General features: G+C 43.3%; 1 protein-coding gene across 2 annotated transcripts; it reads right to left on the bottom strand.

The window, feature by feature from the left end:
* Positions 1–298: 298 nt before the first annotated feature.
* LOC142740971 (uncharacterized) lies at positions 299–3,717 on the bottom strand. Of its 2 annotated transcripts, XR_012880948.1 has the most exons (3): positions 2,870–3,717; positions 2,617–2,711; positions 299–443 (listed from the first exon to the last, which is right to left on the bottom strand). XR_012880948.1 is itself a non-coding variant. In XM_075850377.1 (2 exons), exons 1-2 carry the CDS (start codon positions 3,683–3,685, stop codon positions 436–438), a joined length of 1,077 nt encoding a protein of 358 aa, XP_075706492.1. In that variant the 5' UTR covers positions 3,686–3,717; the 3' UTR covers positions 299–435. The 2 variants fall into 2 exon arrangements, 1 of the variants encoding a protein (XP_075706492.1); XM_075850377.1 differs by having other exon boundaries at positions 2,617–3,717.
* Positions 3,718–14,769: the final 11,052 nt, after the last annotated feature.

Here is a 14,769-nt window from a genome sequence, read left to right as displayed (position 1 = left end):
ACACTGACAAACACATACAAATATCTAACAAGTCTCTCAATATAAGTGCATGAAATATGGAGCAAATACAAAAATAATTCACAAGTATACATAAACTCGATATACATATCATAGACATATGTGTCACGTACATATAGCAAAAAGTGTGTATATATACCGCACGTGCGTGAATACAAATGACATAAATCTGAAAAATAATAAAACTGAAGAGATAAAAAATAATAAAAGATAATAAATAAAAAATAAAAAATAAAAATAACAAAAATATATATGTGAAAATAATAAAAAATGAGAGTAAAGAAAATAAAGAAAATGAGCTCCGGACATTTCATATGTTATTGTTCTGAAAAGAGATTCCATGTATTTGTCCAGAGTCATTTCTCCTCCATCGTCCATCATCTCCAGAATCTCCATGTAGTACAAATACTACCATCTCTATATGGCTGCAGAAAAAATAAAAAACGTTAAAAAACATGATTAACAATACCGATAATCTTAATCACGTGCTGTTAAAAAATGGCCCACTGGAGGTCAATAGTCAGAGGAATGGAGCGAAGCTCAAATTTTCGTTCAGCCCAAGAGGACGCATGGTCCCCAGAGTCCAGATCCATTTGGATTCGTGTTGCGCCAATTTTTTGGAAATGTCCCCCTTTCTAATGTTAGGTTCGATACAGTCGATGCCTCTCACCTTTAACTTAGTCGGATCGCATGCATGATGAACTTTAAAATGTCTAGCTATGGGTTTTAAGGTTTCCAATGTCTCTACCTCTACTGCTCCCAAAATGTCCCTCATGTGTTCTCTAACCCGAACTTTCAACTCCCTTGTTGTTAAGCCAATGTATATTTTGGAACAAGGGCAGGTGGCGTAATAGATTACGGCTTTTGTGGAACATGAGATGGAATGTGTGATTGTAAAGGTTTTCAACCCTGCTGAGTCAACGAAAGAGGTCGCTCTTTCAATATTGGGGCATGCGACACAATGTCCGCATGCCTTACAGCCCCACTTGGGACCCTTGGTACCAAACGGGAATTTTGAACTTTTCTGTTGGTAATGGCTTTTGACCAAGAAATCTTTAAGATTTCGTGATCTCCGAGCAGAGATACTGGGGTATTTGGTTATGTATTTTCCAATTGTAGGGTCTGTTAATAAAATTGGCCAAAATTGTTTCAATATTACCCTCATATGAGACCAACGTGAATGATAGTCGGTCGTAAATCTTACCTGTGATTCAGATTTAACTTTTGGTTTGGGAAAAATAAGCTGCTCTCTTGGGGTATATTTAGCCCGATGGTAAGCTTTCTTAATAGATCTTCTACTATAACCCCGGGCCAAAAAACGGTTTGTAAGGTCATAGGCCTGCTTTTCAAAGACCTCAACAGAGGAGCAAATCCTTCTCATTCTCAAAAACTGACCCGTCAGAACTGCACGTATTGTCTGCATAGGGTGGGAGGAGGAGGCATGGAGAAATGAATTGACTGAAGTGGCCTTCCGGAATACATCGGTTTGCAAAAGACCATTCGGGTCCCTGGACAATTTGACATCAAGAAACTCAGCTTTAAATTTATCAAAATGATATGTGAGTTTGATGTTAAGATTATTATTGTTAAGATCACTCATAAAAGTCACGAGTGAAGCCGATGAACCCTTCCAGATGAGCAGGATGTCGTCAATGTACCTGGCCCAGAAAATGACCTGGTCAACTGACACATCCCGCCCACCCTGAAACAGATCCCTCTCCCACAGCCCCAGGAACAGATTGGCGTATGAGGGTGCACAGGCAGCCCCCATCGCCGTTCCCTGGAGCTGCAGGTAGAAGGACCCATTAAAAAGGAAGAAATTATGAGTGAGGGTGAATTCCAGTAAGGTAAGTATAAATTTGGAAAAAGGGATTTCCATATTCCCTGTGTTTAGGAAGAAAGCGGTGGCTTTAAGTCCATCGGTGTGGCGAATGCTGGTATACAATGACTCAACGTCACAGGTCACCAACAGCATATCATCCTCCATGCTTAATCCATCCACCCTCTGCAGAAGGTCCGCCGTGTCACGTATATACGATGGTAGGCATTCTACAAACCCCTTCAAATTGTGGTCAATGAATTTACATGTTTTTTCCATCAGATTTCCCCTGCCTGATATAATTGGTCTACCAGGTGGGGTTTTTGGATCTTTATGGACCTTGGGCAGAAGGTAAAGTGTTGGAATAGTGGGTTCAATGGGTAGAAGTGCCTCGTATAGTTCCTTAGTGATAATATTATCTGACAGGGTCTTCATCAGTATTTTTTGTAATTCACATCTAAAAGCTGAAAGAGGGTTATAGGTCAGTTTTTTATAACAACTTATGTCATGGAGTTGTCTATATGCCTCAGCTTCATACATGCTACACGGCCATACAACGACGTTGCCGCCTTTGTCGGCCGCTTTAAATATGACATCATCTATTTTCTTAAGATTATTAAGACTTTGCCTTTGAAGCTTTGTTAAATTATCACATGAGATATTGTTAGGCATTTTTGCAAATTCAGAGCTGACAGATTTAACAAATGAATCTACTGCTGGGCATAAAGTCATGGCAGGAAACCGTTTCGATTTAGATCTAATGGATGAAGGTATTGTACCTGAGGGATCGTATTCTTGCTCCTTTAGTAGGTCTTCTAGATCAGATAGGGTTTGTTTTTCTATAGCAGTTGTAAAGTTTTCATCAAAATCTGGCCTATGGAAGAATTTTTTATAGATTAATGATCTACCAAAGATATGAAGATCTTTAATAGCTGAGAAACTATCGAATCGGGCACATGGAGAGAATGTAAGCCCTTTCTCCAATACCTCCATTTCTGGAGTTGAAAAAGTATGTGTCGAAAGGTTGATTACCTTCAGATGATTGGAGGATTCACCGAAATCAGGTTTCCTTTTGTTTGAAGTTGGTTTTTGTATCATTTTTCTTTTTTGTCTCGTACCATAAGAATGGTAGGGCCGTGACCGAGTCACACCCTCTGATTCACTTTGTGAAGATAAGGAAGTCGTAGAGATAGAGCGATTGAATTTAGACGGAAAATTGTTTTTCCTCCATTTGTACACTTTTTTCTCAGCATAATCGCTTATATCCCTGGAAAACTTTTTTGATTTAATTTCTTGAATGTCTTTTTCCCATTCGGCGAACTGTTCATCCAATGTATTTTTAAAGGTAGCCAAACCTTCAGATGTTAATTTGGAATTTAACTGGGATTGTATATCTTCAATTTCTATATCCAGTTGGTCTAGCATGGACTGGTTGAGATTTACAAGAAGTTCCATGAACCCAAAAGAACTATAATTGCATAACTCTTCCCACTTGGTTACAAAAATGTTGTCATCAATAGGGAAGGAAGGAAAGATTTGGACTCTGAGGCCTCTTGGAATGAGTCTTCTCTGTATATAATTTTCCATGAAAATCTTATTCCACCAGATTTTCATGCGTCGATGAAGAAGATTTTTATATTTGTTTTGTGTCTCGCTCACATTCCCCTGACCACTAAAAGCACGCTGTGATGGCTCATCATTAAAAACCTGGTCCAATTGAGAGCGCCAGATACGTTCTCTCGCTTTGTGGTCCATGGACCCTGAAGTACTTGCATCTGTGAAAAACACAGCAATGATTAACCAATACAAACCTATTGGTACATTCAGGAAAATCCTGTCAGAATACATGTAAGATCAATGTGTAGATCATGTATAGACAGGACAATATGTACGCCAAGTAACCTTGGTGCATTGACCCTATGAGTTAGCACAAAAACCTATAGGATTGAGGGTTCAATTAACACATAACAATGTAGTGTAGAGAAAAATACAAACTTTATTCACAAAAAATTGTAACAATATAGATTAAAAGATGAGTCATGCAGAGCATAGACAAGGCGTCGCTCCTTGCAGGAATGGTATATACACAAACTATGTGTTGCATGGGTATAGATAAATAAATGAAGTGAATGGTACAAACTATTCTATGTGGGCAGTTGATCCCAGACTGAAACGTTTGACCCGTCGGAACTGCACGTATTGTCTGCATAGGGTGGGAGGAGGAGGCATGGAGAAATGAATTGACTGAAGTGGCCTTCCGGAATACATCGGTTTGCAAAAGACCATTCGGGTCCCTGGACAATTTGACATCAAGAAACTCAGCTTTAAATTTATCAAAATGATATGTGAGTTTGATGTTAAGATTATTATTGTTAAGATCACTCATAAAAGTCACGAGTGAAGCCGATGAACCCTTCCAGATGAGCAGGATGTCGTCAATGTACCTGGCCCAGAAAATGACCTGGTCAACTGACACATCCCGCCCACCCTGAAACAGATCCCTCTCCCACAGCCCCAGGAACAGATTGGCGTATGAGGGTGCACAGGCAGCCCCCATCGCCGTTCCCTGGAGCTGCAGGTAGAAGGACCCATTAAAAAGGAAGAAATTATGAGTGAGGGTGAATTCCAGTAAGGTAAGTATAAATTTGGAAAAAGGGATTTCCATATTCCCTGTGTTTAGGAAGAAAGCGGTGGCTTTAAGTCCATCGGTGTGGCGAATGCTGGTATACAATGACTCAACGTCACAGGTCACCAACAGCATATCATCCTCCATGCTTAATCCATCCACCCTCTGCAGAAGGTCCGCCGTGTCACGTATATACGATGGTAGGCATTCTACAAACCCCTTCAAATTGTGGTCAATGAATTTACATGTTTTTTCCATCAGATTTCCCCTGCCTGATATAATTGGTCTACCAGGTGGGGTTTTTGGATCTTTATGGACCTTGGGCAGAAGGTAAAGTGTTGGAATAGTGGGTTCAATGGGTAGAAGTGCCTCGTATAGTTCCTTAGTGATAATATTATCTGACAGGGTCTTCATCAGTATTTTTTGTAATTCACATCTAAAAGCTGAAAGAGGGTTATAGGTCAGTTTTTTATAACAACTTATGTCATGGAGTTGTCTATATGCCTCAGCTTCATACATGCTACACGGCCATACAACGACGTTGCCGCCTTTGTCGGCCGCTTTAAATATGACATCATCTATTTTCTTAAGATTATTAAGACTTTGGCTTTGAAGCTTTGTTAAATTATCACATGAGATATTGTTAGGCATTTTTGCAAATTCAGAGCTGACAGATTTAACAAATGAATCTACTGCTGGGCATAAAGTCATGGCAGGAAACCGTTTCGATTTAGATCTAATGGATGAAGGTATTGTACCTGAGGGATCGTATTCTTGCTCCTTTAGTAGGTCTTCTAGATCAGATAGGGTTTGTTTTTCTATAGCAGTTGTAAAGTTTTCATCAAAATCTGGCCTATGGAAGAATTTTTTATAGATTAATGATCTACCAAAGATATGAAGATCTTTAATAGCTGAGAAACTATCGAATCGGGCACATGGAGAGAATGTAAGCCCTTTCTCCAATACCTCCATTTCTGGAGTTGAAAAAGTATGTGTCGAAAGGTTGATTACCTTCAGATGATTGGAGGATTCACCGAAATCAGGTTTCCTTTTGTTTGAAGTTGGTTTTTGTATCATTTTTCTTTTTTGTCTCGTACCATAAGAATGGTAGGGCCGTGACCGAGTCACACCCTCTGATTCACTTTGTGAAGATAAGGAAGTCGTAGAGATAGAGCGATTGAATTTAGACGGAAAATTGTTTTTCCTCCATTTGTACACTTTTTTCTCAGCATAATCGCTTATATCCCTGGAAAACTTTTTTGATTTAATTTCTTGAATGTCTTTTTCCCATTCGGCGAACTGTTCATCCAATGTATTTTTAAAGGTAGCCAAACCTTCAGATGTTAATTTGGAATTTAACTGGGATTGTATATCTTCAATTTCTATATCCAGTTGGTCTAGCATGGACTGGTTGAGATTTACAAGAAGTTCCATGAACCCAAAAGAACTATAATTGCATAACTCTTCCCACTTGGTTACAAAAATGTTGTCATCAATAGGGAAGGAAGGAAAGATTTGGACTCTGAGGCCTCTTGGAATGAGTCTTCTCTGTATATAATTTTCCATGAAAATCTTATTCCACCAGATTTTCATGCGTCGATGAAGAAGATTTTTATATTTGTTTTGTGTCTCGCTCACATTCCCCTGACCACTAAAAGCACGCTGTGATGGCTCATCATTAAAAACCTGGTCCAATTGAGAGCGCCAGATACGTTCTCTCGCTTTGTGGTCCATGGACCCTGAAGTACTTGCATCTGTGAAAAACACAGCAATGATTAACCAATACAAACCTATTGGTACATTCAGGAAAATCCTGTCAGAATACATGTAAGATCAATGTGTAGATCATGTATAGACAGGACAATATGTACGCCAAGTAACCTTGGTGCATTGACCCTATGAGTTAGCACAAAAACCTATAGGATTGAGGGTTCAATTAACACATAACAATGTAGTGTAGAGAAAAATACAAACTTTATTCACAAAAAATTGTAACAATATAGATTAAAAGATGAGTCATGCAGAGCATAGACAAGGCGTCGCTCCTTGCAGGAATGGTATATACACAAACTATGTGTTGCATGGGTATAGATAAATAAATGAAGTGAATGGTACAAACTATTCTATGTGGGCAGTTGATCCCAGACTGAAACGTTTGATAGTGACACATAAAAATAAGGTAGCCGTGCCTGGAAACATTGTGCCTGGGAACATAGAAAACTGCTGTTACATACCCATGTAGTGAAGCCTGCTGAAGAGAGACGCCAGACCCGACGCGCGTTTCGGCGGAAATGCCTTCGTCCGGGGGTGGCGTCTCTCCAATGGGAATCAACATTAAAAGAGACAAGCAGCCAATCGGACATTAGGAGGGCGTTACCATCCATGGTCATGTGTGTACCGATAGAAGCGTCACACGACAGGTGTGGATATGGCCAGAGGCGTGTCTCCGGCCGAGCGTCATCTAGGAGGGCGGGGGTCAACGACGTCTGACATCTTCCATCTCCACGTACCTTATATTCAGGCATGGTGACTGTGCGCTCACGCCGGGGGGAGTGGCTGGACTGTGCTGCGGTCCGGGCGTCTGCATCTCGGTGGGCGTGTGTTGACGATGTCAGACGTCGTTGACCCCCGCCCTCCTAGATGACGCTCGGCCGGAGACACGCCTCTGGCCATATCCACACCTGTCGTGTGACGCTTCTATCGGTACACACATGACCATGGATGGTAACGCCCTCCTAATGTCCGATTGGCTGCTTGTCTCTTTTAATGTTGATTCCCATTGGAGAGACGCCACCCCCGGACGAAGGCATTTCCGCCGAAACGCGCGTCGGGTCTGGCGTCTCTCTTCAGCAGGCTTCACTACATGGGTATGTAACAGCAGTTTTCTATGTTCCCAGGCACAATGTTTCCAGGCACGGCTACCTTATTTTTATGTGTCACTATCAAACGTTTCAGTCTGGGATCAACTGCCCACATAGAATAGTTTGTACCATTCACTTCATTTATTTATCTATACCCATGCAACACATAGTTTGTGTATATACCATTCCTGCAAGGAGCGACGCCTTGTCTATGCTCTGCATGACTCATCTTTTAATCTATATTGTTACAATTTTTTGTGAATAAAGTTTGTATTTTTCTCTACACTACATTGTTATGTGTTAATTGAACCCTCAATCCTATAAGTTTTTAATACAAAAGTATTGCAGTGTATTATAATAGCGATCGGAGGATAGGGAAGTCCCCTAGTGGGACTAGTAAAAAAGTAAAAAAAGTTTAATAAAGTTAATTTAAAAAAAAAGTGAAAAAAAAATAAATGAAAAACTCAGCTTTTCCCCTTACAAAATGCTTTACTATTAAAAAAAACTACAATAAAGCAAAAAAGTTACACATATTTGGTATTGCCGCGTCCGTAACGACCCCGACTATAAAGCTGTTACATTATTTAACCCGCACTGTGAACGCCGTAAAAAATAAAATAAAAAACAATGGAAAAATTGCTGTTTTCTGTTAATCCTGACTTAAAAAAAATGTGATAGAAAGTGATCAAAAAGTCGCATCTACTCCAAAATGGTACCAATAAAAACTGCAAGTCGTCCCGCAAAAAACAAGACCTTATACAGCTATGCCGACGCAAAAATAAAAAAGTTACAGCTCTTCGAATGTGACAATGGAAAAATCTAAAAAATGGCTTGGACATTAGGGCCCAGAATGCCAGCAGGGGGAAGGGGTTAAAAACGTTTGTATTAATTTGTGTGTTTGTGTGTTACTTTTTTTTATTTTTACACTTTTTCTTCCCTATGGGGGCTGCCATTTTTTTTTCCATTTCTGTATGTGTCGATTAACGACACATACAGACATGGAATACGGCAGCTCAGTCCATAGGAGTCAATGAACGGGACCCGTCCCATTGACTTTGCACTATGGCTCTGTCCTGCGCAGACGCAGGTCAGAGTCAGACAGAGCAGAGCAGCTGTTTGCAGGGAGAGAGCAGGCGCCATCTTGAAGACCAGCTGCACTGCAGGTAAGATGTGTGTCTCTGCATGTCCCACTCTCTACCTCACAGACCCCCGCTCTCGTGACCCCCGACAGGCACCCCCACCCGACGCCCCCCTCCCCCGAAACGGCCTCCCCCGACGGCCCCCCCTCCCTTGTGTGAAGCCCGTCCATCCAGCCCTTTCCTGGTTATATCTGCGTCTGGGAAAGCTGGGTGACCACCATTACCCCTCCTACTGGAGTGTTTAGGGATGTGACTAATGAACCTCTCACACTAGTAGGAGGGGTATTGGTGGTCACCCAGCTTTCCCAGACCCCTGAACGGTAAATCCCTCTAGTTGTTCTGAGACTGTTTGGGGATGTGACTAATGAACCTCTCAGTCTCAGCACAATTAGACAGATTTACCGTTCATTAGTCACATCCCTAAACACTCCAGTATGAGGGGTAATGGTGGTCACCCAGCTTTCCCAGACGCAGATATAACCAGGAAAGGGCTGGATGGACGGGCTGAGGGTGCACAGGGTTTTTGGTGACCCCCTCTGTCATGTGATCGGACCTAGGTTACCGGTTCATCAGACGGGGTTCATGTGACTATAACTCTGTCCATAACAAGAGACAGTGCACTCAGGACAAGCCCTGCCCTCATGCCATAGCTGTGTGGTTCTGTCTGCGGTGATGGCGGTGGGTGGCTCTGACACCCGCCTCCCCCGTCGGGTCATCTCAGGACAGAAGGGGTGTCCGGATTGGAGACACAGCGCCGCACCTGTCCTCAGGTTGTGTCTGGTATTGCAGTTCACCTCAATTGAAGTGAATAGGACAGAGCTGTAATACCACACACGACCTGAGGACAGGTGCGGCGCCATGTTTTCCTGGACGACCCCTTTAAGACTTTTCCCGTGTGTGTGTGTGGCAGAGTGGAGTGTGCACGGGCGCCGCTGATACTTCATAGCCGCTTATCAGCTGTTTTGAAGAATCAGCGGCGAGAACACACACACACACACACATCCCCCAAACACACAAAATCAAGTGTAATCAAGCGTTTTTTATGTGTTTTTTTTGCACGTAAAATGTGCAAAAAAAAAAACATGTCAAATACACGGCGTGTGAACCGGTCAACTGAAAAGTCATTCACTTCACTTTCATCATTCTAAGGCTGGGTTCACACGACCTATTTTCTGGCGTAAACGAGGCGTTTTACGCCTCGATTTACGCCTGAAAAGACGGCTCCAATACGTCGGCAAACATCTGACCATTCATTTGAATGGGTTTGCCGACGTACTGTGCCGACGACCTGTAATTTTACGCGTCGCTGTCAAAAGACGGCACGTATAATAACAGCCTCGGCAAAGAAGTGCAGGACACTTATATACATTATATGCAGGACACTTCTTGGGACGTAATTTGAGCCGTTTTTCATTGAATTCAATGAAGAACAGCTCCAAATTACGGCCGTAATTGACGCCTTGCAAAACGCAAGTACGAGCAATTACGTCTGAAATGACGGAGCTGTTTTCTCCTGAAAACAGCTCCGTCATTTCAGACGTAAATGCAGTTAGCGTGTGCACATACCCTAGGGGTATGTTCACACACAATGTTTTCAGCTGAAAAATCGGAAGCAGAACGCCTACAAGCATCTGCCCATTGGTTTCAATGGGAAATACGGCGTTCTGTTCCGACAGGGCGTTTTTTACGTGGTAGTTTTCCAAAAATGGCACGTAAAAAGACGCCCGACCAAAATGAAGTGCACATCACTTCTTGGGACGTTTTTGGAGCCGTTTTTCATTGACTTTATAGAAAAACAGCTCCAAAAACGGCCGTTAAAAAACGCGAGTTTGATTAAAAAATGGCTGAAAATCAGGAGCTGTTTTCCCTTTGTTTAGTAAGCGTGTGAACATACACTTAGCCTTTTGGTGTGTCCTATAAGGCCTCATTCACACGAGCGTGGCGTTTTTGCGCACGCAAAAACGCGGCGTTTTGTGTGCGCAAAAGCCACTTAACAGCTCCGTGGGGCAGCAGCATATGATGCGCGGCTGCGTGCTTTTCGCGCAGCCGCCATCATTATGACACTCCATTTGGATGTTTGTAAACAGAAAAGCACGTGGTGCTTTTCTGGTTTCATTCATCCTTTTGACAGCTGTTGCGCGAATCACGCTGTTCGCACGGAAGTGCTTCCGTGCGACATGCGTGGTTTTCACGCACCCATTGACTTCAATGGGTGCGTGATGCGCGAAAAACGCCCAAAGAACGGACATGTTGTGACTTTTTTTCAGCGGACTCACGCTGAGTAAAAATCACGGACATGTCAGCACGGCCCCATAGACTAATATAGGTCCGTGCAACGTGCGTGCAAATCACGCGCGTTGCACGGACGTAATTCACGTTCGTCTGAATAAAGCCTAACTTCTTCCAGCTGCAGAATCACACCCAATATGGCTGCCAGACACTGCTTAGCAATTTGAAGACACCTTTACCTGGCTTGTGAGAGGGGGGGTGAGGTTCCCTCCCACATTTACAGCAGCTGTGAGTCAGGTTGCTTTGCCTTATTCACCTTGCTGTAATTCTGGGAAGTGCTCCCTCTGGTGGCCAACATTGGAAAACATGTCAAATTATTATTTAATTTTTAATACTTTCCACCATACGGAAAAAAAATAAAAATACAGCAAAAAACTTAAAAACTATAATAGAAATAAGTAACGACACTTAAAATAAAAAGGTTTCATTTGCGACACATTCCCTTTAAAGGTGTCCCATTCCAGATTGCCATCAGTTGAACCTGAATTAATATTCCAAAAATCTGTAGTTTCTGTTTCTAAGAAGGTTACAACATCAGCACAAGAGAGCCATAGGGGACTCCATCTTCAGATCATCCGCTTTGCAACCTCAGGCAATCCCAAAGTGATCATGAGCGGGGGAGTGGTCTGAAATCACCCAAGGGAGATATTGAGCGTCTATCACAAATACTAAGGAAGCATCATTTCCGAACGCCAAATCAATTCTGGAAAAGGACCTATAGGCAGGTGAGTGGCACGAACAAGCTGTAGAATGAGGGTAGCTAGCCCGCCTAATTTTCCTTAAATTATAGGTTGCGGTCCAGTTAGCTAAGGGTGTACCACAGCCCGGGAATCACCCCAGTTTATCTAATTTAGAACACATGAAAAGATTAAAATCCCAGAGAAACAGAAGAGGAGCAGGACCAAACTCCGCTACCAGCAACATTATGTCAGAGAGTAATTGGACTGTAGCCGGAGGGGATTATAGACATTTACTATGATGAAGGACGTGAAATGGATCTGACATGACAACACAATAAACCTTCCACTAGGATCAGTTTTAACGGAGTTAACATTAATTTGCAAAGATTTGTGAACAGGCAAAGAGACACCACAGGAGTAATTAGAGTAAGAAGCATGATAACCATGCCTGACCCATGGTCGCGTAAGAGTTCGCAGTCTGGAACCAAGTAAATGGGTCTCTTGTAGAAGTATAATCTGCGGATTATATGTGGAGAGAAAATTAATTAAAAACTAAGGACCTTTTAAATTTGTCATTGAGGTCCCGGATAACTCAGGAGATAATTTTAAGATGATGTAACGTCTCCATGGATATAATTTAGGTCAAAATAGATGCAGATGGTAACAATACATAGGGGAGAAACATAAAGACTACGTCCCCTTTTGGATTTTCCAACTCCACTACTACCAGAGATCAGCTCACCGGTCCACATGGTCAGAAAATCAAAATATACATAAGCAGACAGGTATGAAAGGCATATACAAATAAACCCAAACGAAACCCATCCCCCCGAACTCGAGACAGGTTTCCTACCCAATTGCAGTATGTAGCAAAAAACTGAAACAAAACTTCAAGGTATATATAAATGGTTAGCAAAAAGGAAGGCAAGCAAGGATTCTCCAGAAAGCCAAGAGGCTCAATACAGCTATGACATAGAAAGAGGAGAATTACGGCAATATATCTAAATCCTGGTATATCTCCCGACATCCATCATGACTGACGACATCAGCGAGGAAAATCTAAATCTGCATAGAAGAGCAAATCATTCCACGGTGTAGAGCAAGTTCCCGCTGCTATAGTCCTTCATAGCATAGGAAGATACGATAACACAGGAGCAAATAAATCAGAGTCCATGATTTTCCAACCAGGCAAAGACTTCTTCCGGTTTGTCAATGAATACCGCAGAGGCATTGTGCACCAATCTATGTTTGAGTAGACAATGTTTTTCTCCCTCAAACATTTCTTGGCCTCCGCAAATCGCAGCCGTTGTTTTTGTACCTCCAACGAATAATCAGGAAAGACTCTCACATCCTGGTTAGTGTGCTTTCTTGCAAGTTCCAGCAATTTGTCTCGGTCTTTGAAATTCAGAAACTTGGCGATAAAAGTGCGTTGTGGTGCCTCAGGTGGAGGAGCTCTAGTCGGGATTCGATGTGCCCATTCCACACAGAACATAGGGGAAAAGGCAGTATTTTCAAATAAGGACTTGAGCCAAGTTTCCAAAATGTACCAGGATCTGGTTTTTCCACACCTTCAGGCCGGATTCACACGAGCGTGTGAGTTTTGCGCGCGCAAAAAATGTAGCGTTTTGCGCGAGCAAAAGGTACTTAACAGCTCCGTGTGTCAGCCCCGTATGATGCGCGGCTGCGTGATTTTCGCGCAGCCGCCATCATTATGACACTCCGTTTGGATGTTTGTAAACAGAAAAGCACGTAGTGCTTTTCTGTTTCCATTCATAGTTTGACAGCTGTTGCGCGAATCACGCTCGTCCCACGGAAGTGCTTCCGTGTGGTGCGCGTGATTTTCACGCACCCATTGACTTCAATGGGTGCGTGATGCGCAAAATACGCACAAAGAACGGACATGTCGTGAGTTTTACGCAGCGGACTCACGCTGTGTAAAAATCACGGACTGTCTGCACGGCCCCATAGACTTATATAGGTCCGTGCGAGGCGCGTGAAAATCACGCGCGTTGCATGGACGTATATAACATTCGTCTGAATAAGCCCTCTGGGAGGCCAATGAAATGGATGTTGCATCGTCGCAAGCGGTTCCCCATGTTATCAACTTTAGCATGCCATGTGGACTGCTGTGCTTCTAGAGTGTCAACTCTCGATCTCAAGGGAGTCTCCACATCTTCTAAGTCAGAAATGCGCCTCTCAGACTCAGCAGCCCTTTCGCATAGCATGTGTACATCAGCTCTGAGGAGACCAAAGTCTGTCTGGAGGGCATCAATTTTCTCAGTCAGAACTGTGCGAGATTCAGTAATGGCCTTCAGCACGTCCAACATGGACGGTTCAGGAGGGGAGTCATCTGGAGTGGAGAAAGAGGCGGAGGCCTCAGAAGGCCACAATGTGCGGGGCCCGGACGTAGGACCGGTGGGCTTATCCATCTTGTCCGTGATTTTAGGTTGCTTAGAGGGAGCCATTATGGGAGCACCCTGAGTAGCAGGATAGTGGGGAAAGGGAGAATAACCTCAGACTGGTGCACAGCCAAACATACGTTAAAGAATTCTAAGCATAGGAAAGGGGGAAGATCCTCCACGTGTTTCATAATGTCCAGATTACATACGTGAGGAAGGTGGTAGCGTACCACACGTTTCAGAATGTAACCCTGGCAGATCTTGATGGTGGGGTACACCCAGGGGAGTGAGAGGTTGCAGGATACACTCACCGCTATGTACCCAGCCTCCAGCACATCTGGCGGGTCCGTAAGGTGATCACTAGGCAGGCAGAGCGAATCCAAAATGGCGGCCGCCGGCACCAAAATGAGAGGCGCCCTCAGGGCTTCACCAGTAGCAAAGGAAGCAGCGTAGGAGCCGGTCAGGAGTCCAGCTGGCAAGCCTACCAGCGACCTGCTCCTTCAGGGGCCGTTATTAGACCTCACCGGGCCTCCGTGCGCCCGACCGGAAGTGCTGTCTGTGCACTTCCGGTTCTAAATCTAGGCAGGGGATCCGGCTCTGACACTAGGCCTCTGCACTGTAGCACCACCGAACAGCGTAAAAAAATCCTCTGGGTTTAGCTGTACCCACGGGGAGCACCACTGTGTGCAGATCTTTCAGGGAACCAACGTTTCAACGGAGGATGGCTGCGATGTAGGCACCTGGACAAAGCGATTTTTGGCCATGGGACCTGTGTCGTGAACAAAGTCGGCGTGTAGCCCCAACCTAGAACTATACTATATATCAATATATATGAGATAGGTAGATACATATGAGAGATAGAAAAATAATATACAGATACATAGATAGATACATAGATATGAGATAGATACATAGATATATGATAGATTAGATAGATA

Source organism: Rhinoderma darwinii, chromosome 1, assembly GCF_050947455.1.
Source record: "Rhinoderma darwinii isolate aRhiDar2 chromosome 1, aRhiDar2.hap1, whole genome shotgun sequence".
NCBI lineage: Eukaryota > Metazoa > Chordata > Amphibia > Anura > Rhinodermatidae > Rhinoderma > Rhinoderma darwinii.
The sequence above is the reverse complement of the archived record's forward strand: the minus strand, read 5'-3'. Positions and strand labels throughout refer to the sequence as shown.

What these genes read in the sequence shown, in the direction of transcription:
- LOC142740971 (XM_075850377.1), bottom strand. Translation starts at nt 3,685, where the DNA reads ATGTATTCTGACAGGATTTTCCTGAATGTACCAATAGGTTTGTATTGG.